Source organism: Meleagris gallopavo, chromosome 2, assembly GCF_905368555.1.
Source record: "Meleagris gallopavo chromosome 2, MGAL_WU_HG_1.1, whole genome shotgun sequence".
NCBI classification, from domain to species: domain Eukaryota; kingdom Metazoa; phylum Chordata; class Aves; order Galliformes; family Phasianidae; genus Meleagris; species Meleagris gallopavo.
Window position 1 is genome coordinate 65,126,054 of NC_139405.1, and position 21,423 is coordinate 65,147,476.

Consider the following 21,423-nt stretch of genomic DNA (forward strand, 5'->3'; position numbering starts at 1 on the left):
AAAAAGGCCTAATCATCTGTCTTTTCCCCTTATTTGTTAAACCAGTTCACTGACCTTGTTTAAAGGAGACTGCCACACTTCTCTGTTTAAGTAAAAGATTGTGAAGCTGCAGATTTTTAAAAGCTACAGGGAGCCTCCTTGCTTTCCTTCTCACGTGGAAGTTATGTGCATATTGCTTTTGCTAAAATCATTTCCATTTGACCTGTTTGGTCTTCTCTAGTTTTGCATAGTGGTCTTCTAAAATTCATAGTTCATGCCACAGTTAGTTGTTTGTTGCCTAGAGAAGGATGGCTAAAAATAGTGTAGTTACTAATTTTCTAAGGAAAATTAGCCTCTTAATGCTAGCACATTTAGACTTACAAGGCTTCAGACTGATCTTTCTTTTGGAGGAGGTTGAGCCAGGATCTGACTTTTTCCATAGCTTGTGAGGCTTGGAACCAGACTGTCGCTTTTTAGTGACCTGAGGCCTTTTGAGAGCAGCAAGTATGCAGTTTCAAAGAGCACTGAAAATGTGAGGAAAGATCAGCTTTCTTAGTAACAATCAGGAAAATTAAAAACAACTTTCTTTTCCCTACAGTTTTCTTTAGACTAGTGACATAGACTTCTGCAAGGCAATCTTACAGCCAACTGAAACAAGTACAATAGGAGAATTTTAAAATACCAGGTTTTTTGTTTGCTTGTTTTGTTGGGTTTTTTTTCTGAAACTGTCCACTTGAACTCAAAGCACTGTTCTATTTTATATTGCACATATCGTTGCACCTCCAACCTGATGAATAGCCATTGTTTCCCTAACATTTCTGTATTGTGTCATCTCTGCATTTACAGGGAGCTTACTAGATTTCTTAAAAGATGGAGAAGGAAGAGCTCTGAAGCTACCAAACTTAGTGGACATGGCAGCTCAGGTCTGTCTTCAGAGTGTTGAGCACTTAGGTGTGCATATTTCAAAGCTCACGGATGTTTGACTTCCTTTTAAAATGCATTTGATTGTGTTTTACACAGGTAGCTGCAGGAATGGCATATATTGAACGAATGAATTACATACACAGAGATCTGCGATCTGCAAACATTCTGGTGGGGAATGGATTAATATGCAAGATTGCTGACTTTGGATTAGCAAGGCTGATCGAAGACAATGAATATACAGCAAGACAAGGTAGGTGCAACAGCAGGAATAGCACTGAGCGTTGTTTTTCTGATAGGAGAACATCATTTTAAAAAACTCTCTCTCCTATGCTTTGGAGTTGCTTTCATAAATCCTGAAGACACGTTATGTGCTGGTCCAGAAAACTCCACTGCTGACAGCACATTCTGCAGAGAATATGTGATCAGTTGTCTTTGTTTCATGTTGGTCAGTTTTTTAAGGAAAAGTAATGAATAGGAGGAGCACAGGTGGGTGAAGTGACAGTAATGATGAGGTCCTAGTGGTGCCACAACAAAGCTGATATTTTACTTCCCATGCTATAAAGCCTGAATAGAATAACCCAAGACGGGCTACGTCAGCTACTTCTTTAATGATGTGCCCTCTAGGTTTTGCTAACCACTATCAACACTGCTGTGCTATTCTTATTTTCTTTATTTTGACTGGTCAAAGAAATCTGAGAATCATGTTTTTATGCAGTAGAGCTGTCTCTCTGAGAACTTAAAAAGTTACTTTAACAGGAAAGCCATTTTCCAGCTCCACATAGAGTGCTGGGCACCACTCACAACTGACAGGCTGCAAAAACAAATCAAATAGTATTGTAGCTTTTTAAAAAAGCATGTGTGCGTGTGCTCAGATTGAGCCATGACACAGCCTCTTTGTAGTTAGTTGTTCTTTACAAGTCATGCTTGGTTGTCAGATGTTGATCCAAGTTTGCAGAACTACAGTTTTGTTCTCTTTCTGCTGGCAGTACACTGGTAGTTCTTGCTTAATATGTGTCAGTAAATACCACTCTGTCCATTCTCAGTTCTGAAGCCAGAGACCACCTCATTAAACTGTGTTTCATGTCATAAGAAAGCAAGGTTTAGCTAAATGCACCTTCATAACCTACATTTACTCCTTCCTATTGCAAGATTTTTCTCTTAACTGAAGTCCCTTTTATTAGCAGATCAGCTCTTAGGAAAGAGCTAACCTCTTTCTGTAACTTTCAAGTGCTGACAGAGTAAGACATTTTCCAGAGAGCAGGCGTGCTCCCATTGATCACAACCCTCTTAATCAGCAGCACCTAGCCACAGGGATGGGGAATGCAGGCTGCATCCACACTAACAGTTGCTGGCTTCATTCAGGAGGCAAGCCCTGATTATTTTGTGGGGGTCCTCAAGGAACATGCTGTAGGTACTAATGCAGAGTTGAGTGCTACTGAGTGGAACCTGAGGGTGAGAATTGCTCCTTGCTTGCAAAAATAGGCTTCATGTCATTCCCCCTAGAGTAATAACAGTGCAAGCTCTGCTGGACAGAAAGCTGCGTCCTGGCCCCTCCCCTCTGCAAAACAAGAAGGGTTTATCTTGAAAAAGGCAGCCAGATCCAGTCTGTAAAATGGCTTTGAAACTGTTTTCTGTAGTATCTCCATTTCTGTCTGTTTTACTGCCATGCCTTTTGTTCTCTTTGGAAACGGCCCAATGTATAGTTTGACATGACTAATTATTTGTTTGAATAGACAAGTATGTAACCTACTTCTGGCCAAATCTCTTCAAGCTCATGATCCCTAGGAAATCCTCTGATGACCTGTTTGCTTCCTGGTTTAAATCTCTCAAATAGTTCTGTTCTCTTTACATGTTAGCAATCCTTGAAAACCTGCATGAGCAACGTTGAGGAAGAGCTCAGATTGTTTAAGACAATAAGTTACTGGATTTTTGGTGGGAAATCTTTGAGCTGCAGAAAGTAAAATGTCAGGACTAGCAGGGAGAGGGACCATAGTGGTAGACATGCCCTGCCCTTCTTTCACTGTGAAATCTCTTAGATCATGGAAAAGGCCTGGCATTCAGCCTGTGTCACTGACACTGCGGAGACCTGACCCCAGTGTGCATGGTACTATCTTGTGGTGCACGTGGGGAGAAGTCACTCAAATTTGTTCGTACTTCAAGGCAATGGACCATACTTCTTCCCTGTACTGAGATCAGGCTGAACTTCTTCAGGACCACAGGGGACTTTGGAATGGGGACCCAAAGAGTTGCAATCACAGACATCTTGTAGAAATGTTTCCCCCCTTTCAGTGATGATTTTTTCACCCTTTCTTAATTGGTAACTTGTTTTTGGGAGGAGTGCACTTCTGGCCATGCAACCTATTCTCAATTTACAGAATTGCAGTTCATCTGGCTTCCAAGGCAGGCGGGCAGCCAGGGTTGAGCCTAGGACCTTTAATTTATCGAGGAAGAAACACAGCTTCTAAAATGCCACTGGAATTTTTCTCTTAAGTGAAATTCAATCCTGTTTGTTCAGTTCGGCTTCGGTTTTGAGCACTGCTTGGTGGCGACCACAGTATCAGAAGGAAACGGTTGTCTTTGCTTGTTTCCCATGACCTATTACTTCAGCCTCTGAGGGGATGCATCTGGGGACCGTTCTGTTTATCTGGCTGATCGCTGCTTCACTGGGAATTCTGACATGGGAGGAGAACCTGGCTGGTGGAGGGAAGGGGGTGGGGAGTGCTGTAGACTGGCAGCTCCTGTGGGAGAGAGGAAATGTTTTGCCTTATGAAATCTGAAGATTAAAGCCTTTGGTCACTCTCTCTGCAGCAGTCTTCCTCCTCATGGCTTGTAAGTGAGTTAGCAGGGAGCTTGTTGTCGGTCTGGGGAAGGGCTGGCTTTCTCCGGCCTCGCTTGATCTCCAGCTCCCTTCCCCCACTGTCACTTCTGCCTCCGATTAAATATTTTGAAAGGAAACAGATGGGGATGCTTTGAGCTCCAGCGGGTTAGAGTGCAGGATTCCTGAACCTGTGTGGGTATTACTCAGCCTGGTGGTAACGTTTCACCGACCGGTTTATTTTCTTTTTGGTTTGAACAAAGGAGGTCTGACTGCTCCTGATTTAAGAGAGGTAAATAAAAAGCAGTTTGTTGTCTGCACTGCCATTTCTCAGCAATTGGCAGGAAGGAAAGAGACAGTCACACCGCTAATGATTTAAAGTGTGTGACCAGCAGCTATGTGCTGCCATTAAATAATGCACACCAAAAAAAGTTCTTGGCTTGTAATGAACATTTGGCTCCTCTTACTCTTAGAGGAAGTGAGTAATCAAAGGGAAAAAAACATGCTATTAAAGTGACGCCCATTTTAAAGGCTATGGCAGTGAACTTACTGCAGTCCACCCCATCAGGGCTTGGCCGTTCTGGCTGTCGCTGTTGCAACATCTTTTTCCCCCACAAACAGCGTTGGGCATATTCAGTCTTGTGTGCTTCCATAGCGATGATGCCTGTGTTAGCCTTGCAGGGCAACCCCTGGCATTCTTGGTGCTCTGTGGGATAGAGAGAAACTTCTCCTCACCCGTACGCACAGGATTTCCCATGCAGCTCTGCTACCCTGCACTGATCTGGTTTGCAGCTCTGCAGGGTCTGGGCCAAGCACATGGCATTGTTGTGCTGAGTGCTCCATGGAGCTGCTGGGGAAGAGCTGTTACTATTCACAGCTGTAGCAACTGATACAAATTTGAATTGCCTTAATACAAAAAGAGCATTTATTTTCCAGGCAATGTTTCTACTGCACTCACTGGCAGAGCTTGCAATAATGCTGCTCCAAGCACACATGAAACATTAAGAATCTTTCTGATGCCTTCCAGACAAGTCAGGTCTATTCTGGGAGCTCTCATACATGTTTGTAAACTTTTGGATCACTTTTGCCTCCTCAGTGCTTAGAAATATCTCCTTCCTGCCTTGCTCAGAAACCAGTGATGCTTCTTATTTTTGTTTCCTAGAAAAGAGCAGGCACTGCTTCCCTCTGCCACTCTCTCCCTGGGCTTACCACTTGTCAGTTGATCGGGCGCTGGTGTTGGCAATTGGTTGCACCACCAGCTGCAGCGCCCGGTCCTTTGCCCTCACTCAGTGTCGAAGAGCAGGCAGGAGAGGACAGCTCCTGCTTCTCAGCAGCAACCCCAGATCCTGGAGAGGTAGCAGAGGTGCCTTCTGCCCCCTAGCAAGGAGCTTTACAGGGTCGGGGGAGGGCTAGGGCTGTGTTTGGGCCCACCCGCACTTGTACCTCTCGTTCCCCGATTCCTGCAGAGGGGTCAGCCTGGGGAGCCTGCCTTTGGCTCTTGATGTTTTGCCATGCTTGTAATTTCACATTAGTTCTCACAGCACAAAAAATGCAATTGCGCGGTCCCTCCCACACAGCACACCCCATCGCCTACCAAGGCTGACTCGTTTCCTGTTACATGCTTACTTCAGCATTTCAGTTTTACCCTTTGTAGCCTTCTCTTTTCAGCCTCGGGAGCAATGTGGTGCTGAGTTGTGCTCCCCAGCTGCTCATCCAGGGGTTCCCACACTCATAGATTCTGGCACTGGGTGTGCTGGGCTTGGTTTTAAAGGTTACAACAGGCAGCAGCTTCGTAGCATTTCTAGGAAATGCAGCAGTGACTCTGGGGCATTCATTGCGGAGCTTTCTGGTTTGTCGAGATTGAGATCTGAACAACTGAGCTCTGAGGGATTTTCACAGGCCTCAGAAGAAACCATACTAGGAGCTGCATTTGGAGTTGCTCAGTTATCTCGGCCCCCTCTGCTCCTCATGACAAAGCCTCGCTTGGGGCTGAGGAGAACCTGAAGCAGCAGCAGAGGCTGCTTCCTTTAGCTCACAAGCCCCCAGGTGCAAGTACTGGGCAGAGCAGCACTTGGGCTCACAGAAATGCCCCAGGGTAGGGCCAGCATCTGACCCTGCATTGTGCCTGAAGCCTTGGCATGCTGCACGTCCGTGCAGAACAGAGACCCAAAAAAGACTTTTCCCTTGCTGAAACGTTTCAAAAAGGCATGGAGATAAAAGCCACAGAAGAAGATCTTGCTCTGGGGCAAAGACAGGCTATCCTGACCCAGGAATGTGGTGTGAGAGCAATTTGTACAGACAGAGTTACTGACCTGCTAGTAATACAATGTGTTCCTGCAAAAAATAAAAAGAGAGATCCCTCCCAGCAATGTAAAATCTGCCTTGAAAGTGGCAGATAGGCTGCATTGTCAGATGGGGTAATTTGGCTTATCGGATTTATTAACATGCTTGTCACTAATATGCATTTTATCTGGTGATCTGATGCTGTAATTTGCATGCAGCATGTAGTCAGCATATTTAATAAGCTGGGCTGGGGCTGCTTTTCCTAACCACCATGCTGGGGACAGGGTGAGCACAGGGGCTGTGTGCCTGCCAGGAGGCATGCTGAGCAAAAGGAGCAGCAATTTGGCTTCGGAGTGGTGCTCAACACATTTTGTGGGTTTTGTGTTTTCAAAGAAGTGCCCTGTGTCCCCAAGGCAAGGGGTCCATTTAGTCAAAGTGTTGGTGTGATGGGATCCTGCACGCTGCATCAGCAATACTGCCAGCTGTTTGAGCTCCTGTGCAAGCATATGTATCTTGTGGTGGTGCTCAGAGGGTTCCTTACCCTTTGCCGTCACGTGTCCTTGTTCTAAGCAAGCTGTGTGTGACCTTTTAGGTCTATGGCACTGCATGCATTAAAACTACAGCTGTGAGAACTGGCACATCCTACCTGGTTTCCACTTTCCCTTAATTAGGGCTCTGTTATACAAGTTTTCTATGGGATGCTCTTGTCCATCTGGCCTCCAGCATGCCTTGCGGAGCTAGAAAACCAGGAGTCAGGTGGCCTCTCTGCCAACCTCTCCCTCCTCTCCTTCTATCTATATCTTCAAACTGAGGTTCAGGAAACACTGCAAAGAATGCAGTGATTTATGTATAAATTGGTCTAGATAGGACCCCTGATGTAGAGGCAACATAGCAATGTAACAAGTAGTCACCCTGCCATCAGAAAAATCAACAGCATAATTTTTTTGTCTTCTCCAGCAGTGGGGCTTACATTGCTCTAGCTCTCTGTAAAAATGATATGCTGGAATTGTGCCCCCCTTCTCACCTGTTTTCCTATCTTCCCATGACACCTCAACATACCATAGAGTCACCTCCTCATGCCACAACAGCAGCAGGGTGAAAACACTGGGGCAGTTGGCCTCAAAGGAGACTTTCTTTCCTCCAAAGATGACTTTTTTAATGCTATCTTTCTATCTGAGTGCCAAGAACAGGATCACAGGATGGCTGAAGTTGGAAAGGACCTCTGGATGAAGGTCATCTGGTTCATCTCTGGGAAGCAGAAGGTCTCAGCCTCTCAGGGAAACACAGCTGATCAAAAACAAAAACAAAAACAAACAAAAAAACAAACAAAAAAAAAAAGGAAGAAGAAAAAGAAGAAAGAAGGAAAGAAATTGTTGAATAAATTATGTACACCAAGCAAACAAGCAGACCTTCAGGCTTGGTCATCTCACACATGATCAGACCCTATCCAGGCTTTCAGGCTTCATTCAGTTAGAATAGTATTTGTGTGCTATCCCAGCTGCAATATGTGTGAGGACAGAGGGACATTAGTCCTCATGTTCATGACATGCCTACAGATCTAAGGAATACCCCCCAGATACATGCAGTCTGCAGGTTTTCTGGGGATTGGAAAGTGTTGTGTAGCCCCAGGATATGCCAGTCCCAGCTCATCCAGTACCACAGGGCTACCAGTGCTGTCAGGCCACGGTCAAGGACAGAGTTCCAGAGATGGCAGGCTGCTGCAGAGACCTCAGACATCACAGCCCAGATGGACTTCAAGAGAAGAAGTTCTGTAAATTTTGAGTCTTGTACACCAAGATTATTCCCATGAAGTTTTAGCTGGGGAGACTGAGGACAAAGCTGAGCACAAGAATAGTAGCTCCAGCAGATCAGCTAATGTAGAGGCTACATAAGAGGCAGGCTGTTTGAAAGTGAAGAGACACACACAAATCCTTCAGCACCTTGGCAAATTCAACCGCTGTTGTGCTGATGCTTAACTAGCCTTATGTCCCTAACTTCAGGCATTAGGGATTTGAAGCTTTCTTTATCTTACATCTTTTTATATAGGAGGACTTACTTGAGTGTCAGCAATTTTCACTAGAAAAAAAGGTATTTGTTCCTGAGTAATATTGTCTCTTAGGACCAATTACATGTAATATAGGAAAAAAGTTATCACATTTAATGTTTTACTAAGTAAGGGAATGAGAATTGCCACGTCTGCTTTGTACTCTTGGTCCAACCCAGATTGCAGCATAGAGTAGAAGTACAGAGCATCAAGCACTGGATGTGGTGGAGAAATGGTGTCAGCAGGGAACTGTAAACAGTGCCATAACTTATTCCCTAAGAGCCATTTGTCCACATTACAATTTCTACACTCATCCTGAAAGCTAAAGGAGCTTTTATGAGAGGGTGGTGAGAAGTCAAAGTCAGTATGCTTCAAAATTTGAGAGTTTGTCGCTAGGGATCCGCAGTAAGCAATGCAACTCTTTTGCCTTTATGTTAATACAAGGCACCAGGGAAATGATTGCGTATTTTTTCGTACATGCTACGACTTAATTATTACCACAAGACTTTTTCTTTAAAGTCATACTGAAAATATTTTCCCTAAGAAAACAGTAAATGATCGGAAAAGCAAATAAATCAGAGTTTAAAGGCTTGTTATCTTACCATCCTTACCACAACTGGATCCTGCAAGCCCTGATGATGGATGAGCACATTAGGCTGCACGTATTTAAGGCACTACAGTCTTCAGTGCCAGGAGTTGAAAGTACACTGTCAAGTTATAAATCACAGGCCACAGTTGTGCCTTGACATCATTGCACTCCAAGCATCTCAAGTAGCAATCTTATATTTTAAGCCTTGCATGTTTCTAATGAAATATTATGTTTGTCTTTAATTTATGTTTTTACCATGTTTGTTTGTTTTGCATTTTGCTGAGCTTGAGCAGGGAAACCAAGAGGTACCTTTCTAATAAATCTCACTTCTATTCAACATGCTGTGACCTGCAAATATCACAGGGAAATGTTGATTTGAAACATTTTGGGAGAACAAATTTCTATTTTATTGAGCTTATTGGATTTTATGCCATTTTTCTTATATAAAACTTCAAATCTGAATTAAAATCATAGCCCTCTTTTGGGACAAACCCACCCTTGCCTGCTAAGACTTTTTGCCCTACACATTCCACCCAACTGTCCTCTGGGAGCATACCCCATGGAGCTGTTTGTTAATACTTGCTTCTTCACCCTGCAAGTGTTGCAGAACAAAGCAGTCGCCTGCAAACTGGTGCTTTGATTCCATCACTATTCTGTTTAAGACTCATTTCTTCTTTCACTAGGTGCAAAGTTTCCCATTAAATGGACTGCACCAGAAGCGGCATTGTATGGAAGGTTCACAATCAAGTCGGATGTGTGGTCTTTTGGGATCCTACTGACAGAGCTGGTAACAAAAGGGAGAGTGCCATACCCAGGTAAGAAAACCATACAAGCCCTGCCTTGCTGGGGGAGAAGAGTGGGAATGAGCCATATGCTTAAACTGGAATGTGTGCTTATTGTCGTTGGGCTCAAAGGAGGATGGTTATCATGCAGAAGTTCTGTGTATGCTTGGAAGTAAGTGGTCCTGACTGAAAGCCAGTGAGTGTTGGTCATGAACAAGAGGACAGGAAATCCAGCAAACTGGTTTCTATGTTTTTAATTGTTTTCAATTAATTTACTTTCTAGCAAAATAATGAAAGCAAGGTAAAACAACTGCATACCAGAAAAAATCATTCTCCACATTTGCGTTCCCTTTAAAATACCAACAAACTCCCAGAATAGCATTACTGTATTTGTTCTGTCAGTCTGAATCTGTACAAGGTCTGGTGACTGTCTGGATGTCTGGCATTACCAAATCTCCTTTTTACGTACTCTTAAATTTCAATCCTTTTGCTAGACGTGGATGGAAAGGAAAGAAAAAGTGTGTAATGCGCAGGCCAGAGCTCACGGCAGGGTCAGAGAGGGGCCAGGTTCTCTGCATGGGGGAACCAGAGGCCCCATGACTCTTTGTTGAAAGACTGCCAAGTATCCCATGGATTAAGATTTGTAGCCAGGGTGATTGGATCTGCCTGTGCAGAAAGAAGGTTTGCCTTCTGCTGCGTCCTCTGAAAACTGGGGACATTCAGGTGAAAAGGAAGGAGGTAAGGAGAAAGCAGGTGTTACATGGAAAAGAATTTAATCCCTTCATTTACTTATCACCACGGATACTAATAACAGCATCTAGCTGCATTTTTGCTTCTTAATTTCTTCCTAGGAAACCTTGGCTGTGTGCATTGCAGCTGACTTAGTGGAAAGTGTCCTAGAGCATTTCCAGTTTGCTAGTCTTGCCACTATCAAGCAGTCAGGCCCATACATCAAATACAGCAGGAAAAGCATCAAGGTGGTGTTCAATTTATCCTTTTGTATTTCATGCCACTTCAGAAAGCTGAGCTCAGCAAATTTGAACTCCCAGAATTTTTTGAGAAATTTCAGCTTTACTAGCTCCTAGGAGTCAGCAGCTGATAATTGGGAAGGAAATATGGAAATATGGGAATATGGCAGAGAACAGCTTAGCAAAGCTGTGACTGTGCCAAGAGAATGAAGGAAAAGAAAGAGAGGTTATGTGTTTCTGGGGGGTAGATGAATCCCTCTGCCCCACAGTTCCCTGCATGATTGAAGAACAGGGTGTTGCCTCTGCACAATATTTGTGTCAGTGTCTGGGACAAAGATCTTCTTGCTATGTGGATTATCAGCAGTGGCTCAGGGAACAGTGATTTTCAGGGGCGTTACTGAGGGTTAAATGAGCAGTCGTGGACTGTGTGCAAAGGTTGAAGATAGAAAGAAGATGTGTAAGGCTTCGCTGCTACGGCATTGCTTCTCTAGGGTGAGCAGAGATCCTGAGTTGATGCAGGAAGAGGATGTTCCTGGTCTGTACTAGCAGAATGGATGTCGAGGGGCTCTTGCCAGCCAGGGCAGAGTTAAGGCTTGTTTGTTTGTTTTTTTTTTTTTGCTGAGTTCTACATTTATGGGGCAGCAGTGCATAGTGACATTTTTTTTTAATCACATGCATGAGTGTAGATACACACACACACACACACAGGAAATAATACTATTGTAGGCAAAAGTGACTGTCTGAGCCCTGTGTTAGCTCGCAGGTCCATAATTGAACACTGTGTTAGCCAGGTCAGTAGAGGATAGATACATTTCCCAAGTGTTCATTTTTCTCCTTGTGGGAGAAGGAGGCCACTGGATGTGCACTTAAATGCTTGTAATATATGACTTCTTGTTGGATCCATGACAGAAATCTCAGGCCTGGTCTGTGTCCTGAAAATGTGGACAGTTTTATTACATGGCAGCCTGAACACTTCAAAGACAACTAGCAGTGTTTCTCCTCTTCTAGCACTGTCCTGCCCCTTCATCCCACACCGCATAAAGCCCTCACACACTGAAAATCTTTCCGGTTCATTCCCCTCTGGACACACTAGAATGGCATCAAGTAGCTAAATCAACTTTTTTTTTGAGTTACATGGCACAGAGTTGACAATTCATAGAATCACAGAATCATAGAATCCTTAGAGTTGGAAGGGACCTCTGAAAGCCATCTAGTCCAACTTCCCTGCAGCGCACAGGGACACCACAGCTAGAGCAGGTTGTCAAGGGACTGATCCATCCTCACCTTAGAAGTCTCCAGGGACGGAGCATCAACCACATCTCTAGCAAACTGTTCCAGTGCCTCACCACCCTCACTGTAAAAGATTTTTTTTTCACCAACTGGTCATGTGGTCATGTACTCCTAGCTTACACCTTGCCTGAGCTCTACACTAGGCTCCTTCCCCCTTGCCATGGCTTCTGCCTCTACTCAGCCTTAAGGCCATAAGCGTTCTGGTGATCACCATCACTCCCTCCCTGTCAGAGCTTTACCTAAGGTTTTTCCTGCCTTCACATCATGGCTTGCATAAGAAGGAAGAGATGAGTGTTCAAACACCCCAAGAGGCAGGACTGAGCCCTATTGTGACCAGCAATAGGATCTGAGGGAACGGCATGGAGCTGTGTCAGGAGAGGAGATGAGGAAAAGGTTCTTCACCAGAAGGTGATCGCGGCCCCAAGCTGCAAGAATTCAAGCAGCATTTGGACAACACTCTCAGACATAGTGCTTGAATTTTGGGTGGTCCTGGCTGATGCTGGACTTGAAGGATCTCGCGAGCCCTTTCCAACTCAGGATATTTTGTAATTCTGTGATTCTATCATGCACCCTAATTCTGAGATGGTAACTATGCCTCCAGGGCACAGTACCTCATGCCTTGAAGAATCAGGCATTGTTTTAAGCTTATGTAGGAGGGAGAAGTACATCAAAGAGAACACAGGGAGAAGGCAGGCAGTTTCTAGGAGGGGAACAGGACTAGTGAGTGGAGTGGGACTTGGCATTCATTCCCCTCCAGATTTCAGCCAGATGAATGACCTCTTTTTGGAAGAGAGGCCAGAGCAGAGGTAGGACACATGAACAATAAAGATTTTACTGGCAGAGGTGAACATCAGGCTGGAGTTCATGATCCAGCATTGCTCCCTGACCTAATAGCTCCCACAGGCAAGACTGACCAGGCCTGTTTCTCTATCAGTGGACATAATGATAATGGACTGCCGTGATAACAGTGCTTTCTCATTCTTCTCACAAGACAGCACAGTTGTTCTGGGTGTTGAGGTTCTATTTTCACTACCATAGTAGGGAAGTAAAAGCTGGATATGTGCAGAAGAGGAGCCAAGTTTAAAAAGTAATCTGCTTAGTAAACCTTTTTCATTCTGTTTCTTTTTCCACAAATTTCTTTTGGATTTTAGTATCTTTTTAATGGAGTTTAAGAGTAGGAGGCTGCATTTCTCAAGCAGTAGTCAGAATCTGATTTTATTTTTATTTAATGTTACCTTTTGCATAGGCAAAATTTTCAGCTGCACTAACCAAGCATCTTTGGACTTACCCCTTCTGTTTTTTGCTGCGCTTGTCACAGCAAAAGCATTTATGTTTTATGTCCAGTGTGACAGCAACCATGACAGTATCCATATTGCTGCCTCCAGCCAGTTGGTCTTTGAGTTTGGACTCCAAGCAGGGCTGCAGGTCATGGGGAGCTGCGTTCAGCCTCCTCATCACTGCAGGAGTTTGGGGCCAGAAGGGTTGGGCCAAGCGCACGTCCTGACCCAGTGTGATGGGTACCATCGTCATGAGTGGTAGATAAGAACTTGAGGGAGGTGTGCACTCAGCACATTACACAGATAAGCTTTGGTGGGTTTCTGTGTAAGGAGGAAAACTCAACTCACAAATGCTGCAGCTCAGAGTTGCAACTCTTACTGCAAGCAAATAATACTTTATTTACAGCAATGATAAAAAAAGATTTTGATAGCCTTGATTTGTGGGTGTTTTGAATGTGAGAAGTATTTGGGGAATTTCAGGCCTTAATTTTTAGATGCTGCCCAGGGAAGTGGTGGAGTCACCCTCCCTGGAGGTTTTCAAGAAAAGGATGGACGTGGCACTTAGGGACATGGGTTAGTGGGTGTGATGGTGTTGAGTCTGTGGTTGGACTAGTGGTTTTCAGTGGTCTTTTCCAATCTAAATGATTCTATGATTCTATGAATTACAGATGTTTAAAAATTGTTACTATTTTTGCACAGTAATAATTAAGTTCATATTAATTTGTAAAAAGACAAACAGCATTATGCTTCAAAGGTTGTTTTCCTTAGGGAGCAGCTTTCCCATTTCCTTCAGTACCCTATCATTTGTGGGTGTGGAATGGTACCCCTTTCTGAGCCCCATACACCATCCCTCTCCTTTCACCTAGCTCTTCTATGGGGCTGCTCACAGAATTCAGGAATTTTGATTCTAAGTCATATTAAACAAAACCTGCAGATTAACCTGTCTCTGTATTACCTTGCTCTCTGAGAGCACCAATGTGATCCAGCCCCTATGGAGAATGGCATAGTTTTACCTTCTCAACTGTACTAGAGATGTGCAGACCCTTCCAAGACTGAGGAACCTCTGAACACAAGTAGAGGCACAACTTTGGATTTGGAGAATCTGAAATACCACATATCAGAGAATGGACAGCAGCTAAGCTGTTGTTTTAAAAATCCAACGTTAAGCATTTGTATCTGTATGAGCTTGCTTATTGGATTGAAATCATACAACCAAGTTCTAAGTCTTTTTTAGCCACAACTGGAAATTTTACATTCCCTTTCATATCACTGTAACTCTTACTATTGTAGCTTTTCTAGGAGAATTCATGCTGCATTGCATTTCTACCCCCAGTCTGTACAAGCTGTAGATTTTTATTGTATTGAGCTTTAAAGTGGCCACATCCCACTGTGTCTTACAACTATTGGAAGTTTCAATAATAAAACTGGATGGTGGGAGGTTATTTCATTTTCTCAAGGACTAAGAAACTTATGGAGAACTCATCGTTTGGAAATGGGATGCTTCCTTTTTGCCCAGATACTAGTTCTAGGAACATTATGAGCACAGACTAATTTTAAAGAAAGTGAAATAGCTGGAGTCAGTAGAAGAACATTGCTGAGTAGTTTATTCCACAGAAATAAGGTGTTTTTTAAATAAAACTTTTAAGGCATCTAGAAGCCTATTGCAATCAGAATTTCATCTATTATTAACAAAAAGAGTTGAAACTCTCGGGTATTCATTAGGAGAGAAGAGTTGTACAGGCTGCTCAAATATTCTCTCTGTGGTGTTAGAAGTGCAGATACAACAGACTCCTGCTATCAAAACAGAAACACTACAACTTGCAGGATAAGATAAACGAATCCAGGTAATAGGTTTGTAAATATAAATAGGCCTTTTAAGAAGTAAAAAGCATACCTAAAACACTGCTCTTCATCTAAACCTGACTAATAATGTAAGCAAGATTTTGAAGAAAAAAAAGAAGCATTTGAAACTCCTTGTTTAAATTAGTAGCACATGTCAAAGCCAACTGATTTTTTTTGGCAGAAGGATTCTGCAGCCTTTGCTGGACACGTGAATTCCAACAGGGAACACGAAGATTGCTTGATTTAGTTTCATATCTGGGTTTTACTGGGAGGGAGGGGAAAGAAGAAAGGAAGAGAAGGGCGTTTTCCTGGATAATACCACGATGAGCAAAACCTGGCTTCATTATCTTTCCAAGGACACCAATGACTGTGGCTCCAGGCAACAATGTCTCTTTTTTTCCTATCTTTTTTAAAAGAAAAGGGAACTGAAGTGCTGTTTGTGTTTTCACTCCCCTCCTCCCCTTCCTCAGGGTTTTTCTTCCAGCGTATATTTCGTTATCGAGTTTCAGAGTGTGCTTGCAGCACTGAGTAATACACTGGATAAAGTACCAAACATTTGATATCTTAGAATAACAAATCAGTTGGGAAGGAGCTTTCCTGCTGATGTTGCTTCCATCCATGTTGTGCTCACAGGAGTACTGCCAAAAGAAAAGCAAAGAATTCAGTTTCTTTGGGGTTTAGGTATATACAGTAGATAAGTTACTTGGTAACACTAATTTTCATAGTCTTTTATGTTTAAGGGAAGCAGTGCTTGGGCTAAGCTCTTAGCTCAGAATATGAAGTAATTCATACATAAGAACAGTGCCGGTTTTGGTTCAAAACACAAATTTAAAAAAACTATCGGTGAGAACGCAATGTGAGCAAAATGCCCATTTTTTTTTATAGCATCTCACAAACAGCAAGGCCAGGTTTGGGCTGATGCTTCCTTTGGGTTGGTGATGACTCTCAGACCACTAGTGTTCTTTTGCAATTTAATGAAAAAGTAGAATATGTTTGAAAATGTTCTAGTTAGATCATAGAATCACAGAATGGCTTGGATTGGGAGGCACCTCAAAGATCATCCAGTTCCATCCTCCTTCTGTGAGCAGAGTTGCCAATAATGAGGAACATCCAAAAGTTTGTTCTGTTTGTGACAAGCTCTTCTGGTTTGTTGTGAGCAACAATTTGGACTTGATAATACAGGAGAACACCATCTAATGTTTGCAGAGGATTCTAAGCTACAGACCATGTTACACTTTGCACCATGAATATAGTAAGTGAATGCAGGTGATAAATCTAACACAAGAAACCAGTGCTAACATGTTGTTTGCAGGGTAAGGAATACTGTAAACCAGTAATCTCACTCTTCCTTTTGCAATCATCATTGCTGAAGGAGACAGTAAAGCAAGGTTTGTAGGAGGATGAGGCAGTTTTCTGGGAGGTTCCTCCATGTGTAGTAGCAGTATGTCAGTGCTTGTTTGGAAAGCTAAGGTGATACAGTGTTTTAACCAGAACTGGAAAGCAACAAGGACTTGACCAAATGAGACACTCGTGGGGCTGCCTGTGAGAGGCTATGAAAGTGAAAATAAGCCACTGTATTTGACATAGTGGGCAAGAAGAAACAAAAGGCAAGAGCATGGAAGGGATGGTTACAGCCAGAGGCTGGGAAAATGATCATTACAGAGACATTGCAAATGGATTATCAACAGGAGGAAATTGCCCTGTTAAGATAAGAGGAAATGGTATTTTGTAATCGTAACATGAGATGAGAATCTAGATGTGGGTGGTCAGGAAATGCTCTATCTTACAGATGCTCATTTCAAAGCACCTCTTAGAATTAAACACAGCTAGAATATCAGGACACAGAGTAATGCCCAGATCCAAGGATACTGCTGAGTTACCAGCCTAAATGCCACTCAGAGTAAGGATACTGCTCTCACCAGCCAATGGGTAGGGTAGGCAAATGAATCTGTACTGAAGAAGGTTGTAAAATTATTTCTGGCAAATACATGGAGTGAAAGGAAGAGATCCTCTGAGTCCTGAACAAGAGGCCAGAAGGATCTTCGGGAGAGCACCCTGAAAGAACAAGGCGTGATGACGGAGTCTTGGATGCAGGAGAATCAGCTAACAAAAAAAGTAATGTGAATGTATGTATTTCTAAATTTGTTGCGTAGGAACTTCAGTGTCCCTCCTGGTTTTCCTGCAGGGCTGGTTGGCAGGATCCACTTAGGCAGGGCAATGAAGTCGACTGTTGCTTTTCAGCAGAGGACTGGGGCAGGAGTTGCCAAGAGACGAGCATAAGGCATGCAGTCAAAATGCTTTCCCTGGAATATGTCTGCATGCCTGGGGTGTCAGTCTTACCTTTGGTATCGTAAAAAAGCCAAAGGTGTAACTGGAAGAGATATTTAAAACCAAAGCTAAGGTTCAATACAATTAAGATATGGCACAGAACACTTGCATGGTGAATTGTAATGTGTGTAAATGTAAAAACAGCAGAGAAATCAAGAGTTGAAAGGGGTTACATAGGAAATACAAGGTAGCAAAGAGCCTGGCTTACCTCTCAAATAGAAAACATGATGGTAGAATAATTTATTTGCTTATTGGAGAGAAATCTACAGTTCTCCCACAGGACTGTTTTGTTTGACCACTGAATTGTCTTCTGAACAACTCTGTCCTCTTCTGGGTTGGGATGGGGCAACACAATGTGGTAGAAGCAACATTGTCCTGCACAGACCATTAGCAGAGTGAGCTTTTGACCTGATGTGAAAGTAATGCTGCTGGACGTGCCCGGCAGCCTCAAGCAGCAGAGTTTGTCATCTTGCAGCCTCTGCAGCACAACCTCACAAAGTCCTTAAAGAAAGGCCCATGTTCAGGGTGTTCTAAAAATTAATCTTAGTTTTTAGAATTTAGAATCTTATTTGTTGTAATGCAACTATTTTCTTTTTTCATTTCCTGTAACATGGCCACTGTTGCTGGGGAAGGAAAGTGCCAAATCCTATCCATTCTGAATAAGCCAAGAGAGTAACTGTGGGAGCAGCATTTTAGTCATCACTGAATGTTATAACTCTCTATGGAAAAAGCAAATAGTCCAGGTAGTCTTGCAGGAGATGAAGAGCTGAAACCAGACATCAGGGTGGTTTGGGTTTTTTTTTTCCTCTTAACCAAAAGAAATGAGTACAGTTGGGAAAATTGTATGTATTGTAGATAGATATGGTTATACCTGAGTTAGTTTTCCCATGATTCAGCAGTGTGGGTTTGTCTGTCCTTCCAGGCATGAATAACCGTGAAGTCTTGGAGCAAGTAGAACGCGGTTATCGGATGCCGTGTCCTCAGGACTGTCCCATTTCCTTGCACGAGCTTATGATCCACTGCTGGAAAAAAGACCCAGAGGAGCGTCCAACTTTTGAATATTTGCAGGGTTTTCTCGAAGACTACTTTACTGCAACAGAACCCCAGTACCAGCCCGGTGACAACCTGTAACTCCCTGATCTCCACACACTGTCACAAATTGCCAGGTGTCCCTCAGCCCTGCCTCACCTGCCCTTCAGCGTCCAGCTCTATGATTGGCTTCCAGGAGTGCAGCAGCATCTCCCAGCACCGCTGGACACAGAGGGGCTGGAGCTGGGAACTCGAGCAGCCCTCGCCTATGACCACTTGTCCTAATAATCTGAATGTCCTGGATGAAAAGGAGAAAAACACTTGTTTTTTCTTAATCAGAGACTCCTAAACTGCATTATATTGATGTTATGTAAACTGCAAAACCTCTGTTCATTGTAAATAGTAACTCAGTGCCAATAACTGATCCTAGTGCTTTCCTTTTTTTAAAACACAAAACTTATGTGATTTTAACTAGTCTTCTCCTGATCCGACTAAAAGTATTATTTTCCAGAAGTGGCCTCTTTGTCTAAAACATTTTTTTTTTTCATGTTTTAACAAAAAAAAAAAAAAAAAAAAAAAAATCAGGACAGGTGTTTGGTTTTTTGCTTTTTTATATATAAAATATATATAATATATATACATACGTGTACATACCGTATATGGGTGCTACTGCAGAGGAAGCTCATTTTGAACTGAATGAATCCTGCTGCAGCAGTACCCAGAAAGTGATAATTTTACTGCAGACATGAAAACACTGGTGAGATTGTAGAAGCCAGTGGTCTAATTTTTGGCTTTTGCCAAGCATGATTTTTTTAAATTGGATTGCACTTTTTGTTTATGATTATGTACCTGTAGATGGTTGTAACTTTGCTCTTTCAGGAATCATGTGCTGTATTTACAGTAATGTTTCCGATGTTTAACAAGTGTGTGATGATTTGTTCTTGAAACTAAAATGAACATATTTAAAGCAAGAAAACTACAGCATCACCGTTGGAACTGGAAAACGGAAACTGCGAGGACTTCTTGTATCAGAACGTGTATACTGAAACCTTTCAAAAAGATTTATTAAACCGTGTAACCACATTCAGATGGTCTTAAAATCATAGCATTTTAGCCATGTCCGATGCTAAACTGTTGGTCACGCAACTAGGATTCTTCTGTTTTACGTGTAACATTTTTCCATTGTAAAATAAGTGTGTTCAATGTCCTGTACTGCTAATGAAAGTACTTTCTCTGTGTCTGCAAGTTCTCCAGTGGAATTACTATGCACTTCTTTACATTTCATGGGAGATGCACAGAACAAAGTATTACCTTTTCAGTTGTCTGTACCAGCCTTGAATTACTTACATTTAACCAAAAAAAAAAAAAAAAAAAAAAAAAAAAAAAGTTCCTTTCTATTTCTATTGAGTTTTTAATACTGAGTTGCAAATTTTAAAGTCTTAATTACATTTTGTTATGGTTTATTTGCAAGTTTACATTTTAAAACTGTTTAACTTTCTTAATTTAGTAATTAAAAAAAAAAAAAGAGCATTTTACATTTGGATAGTTGTTCTTTTGTTTAAATTGTGGAGATAGCGGTGGAGAGGAGATAAGAACGTTTCAAGAAGGGGTGTCGTGCTCTCTGGGGCTTCGTATTTGGTAGGAGTGTGCAGACCTATGGGGCATCGTTTTCAGAATTCTGAAGTCAGTATGTTTGTAAGCAGCTGGAGTTCAACTGTAAGGAAGGTGGTTGAGTGCACAGCTGGTCTCTCCTCTGTTCTGCAGAAGAGTTTCTTCTTCAATAATTCCTTTGCTTTTAATATGAATACATTTGCAAGTGTTGCAGGAAAAAGAAATCCATGCCTTGTATTGTTCTCGTTGCTCTACAATATTGCAGCCGAGTAAGATTTCATGACAGTTTAAGCATTTTTTTTAATTATTTAATAATTAGGTTGTGAATTTGTAGCCTGAACAGCCACACATTTTCTAAAGAGAACTTTTTTTTGGTTCCTGAAATCGAACATAATGATGAATTGAGATTTGGAGAAAACACCGTCATCGTTGTTTTAATATTTTCTATACAAAGCAGTGACTGCAAATCCTCTTGCAAAGAGAGTTCTGCACTCAGCCTTTCTCCAAGTGTGAATTTACATGGCAATGTTGCTTGTTACCAGACTTCCATGATAAACTGGTTAACGTTTTACGTGTAGAGTCTATAAGTAACGTTATGTACATGCTATATTCAATGTTTCTGTACCTGTAGCTGTGGAACACCGAAGAGGCCATAATTCTTGTTGGACTTTTTAAAATCAGTCTCCTCTTAATACTTACAAGGTGAGTTGTGGTCCTTTGTCCCACAGCTAGCCCCTGCCTTAAAGCATCACCCGCTGCGCTAAGCTCTCTGCAGCAGCTCAGCTGGCTGCTAAAGCCAAAACGTCATGAACCCAGACAAGGGTGGCAAAGCACGGTCATTCTTCCAAGCTCTATAGCAGATGGGATGAGGCTAAAACATTTGGAATTTTGCCTGTGTTTCTCATTGGAAGTAAGACTGAGATGGGGAGTCATTGGGATTTTATGGCCTTTATTTCTAATTCTCGAGTTTGCGGTTCTTCATGTCACATTCAGTCTGTAAGTACCTGCCTGCAGCCACGTGCAGACTGCTGCTACTATTGGGTGGCAGATCCAGACCATTTCTCATCGGTAGCTCTTCTGTTTCTTTTTCTTAATGTTGGGAGTTTTGTTGTTTGGGTTTTTTAATCTCTCAAATAAAAACATTAGTAAAATTTATACAAGGTTGTTAGCATTTTTGCTATAAATTAATAAGATTGTTTCCTTAGCCCCTGTGTATCCACCACGCATAGCTGTGTGGTGACTGTAGAAGTAGAAAATATCTAAAAATATCCTCTTCTCTCCAATAATTGTGTTTAATGTAAGGCTAAATAAATCACAGCCAGGTGATGACGGTTGGTCAAAAGCTCCCTGCAGCAGCCTGCCTGACTCCAAACCTACACGAAGAGGTGACCCATCAACAGCTGAGAGGACTCTGGGGGTGATCCCTATCTCCGTGTGGATTCATCTAATGCCAGTCCCATGAGAAATGACAGGCAGAGATGCTCCGCTGCCACAAAAGGGACAACTGGTACAATTAATGCCTGTTAACATATTTCTGTGGGAAGGAAATAATGGGAGACTTGGTGGATCCTCCAAAAGATCCAAAGTTTGTCAAAGGCACTGACATGATATTCTTTGGCTTCTGCAAAACGTATTCAACTTAGTTCTATGTGACGCTCTGAC

At 42.5% G+C, this 21,423-nt stretch overlaps 1 protein-coding gene across 6 annotated transcripts in view; it reads left to right on the forward strand.

The window, feature by feature from the left end:
* The window catches only part of FYN (FYN proto-oncogene, Src family tyrosine kinase), a 130,558-nt gene extending 109,637 nt beyond the window's left edge, over positions 1 to 20,921 (forward strand). For all 6 annotated transcript variants that reach the window (XM_085217465.1, XM_085217462.1, XM_085217467.1 and 3 more), the window contains 4 exons: positions 826 to 902; positions 1,000 to 1,153; positions 9,318 to 9,449; positions 18,044 to 20,921. In XM_085217465.1, the coding sequence (XP_085073591.1) occupies positions 826 to 902; positions 1,000 to 1,153; positions 9,318 to 9,449; positions 18,044 to 18,252 (572 nt within the window). In that variant the 3' untranslated portion in view covers positions 18,253 to 20,921. The remainder of the gene's footprint in view (positions 1 to 825; positions 903 to 999; positions 1,154 to 9,317; positions 9,450 to 18,043) is intronic.
* Positions 20,922 to 21,423: the final 502 nt, after the last annotated feature.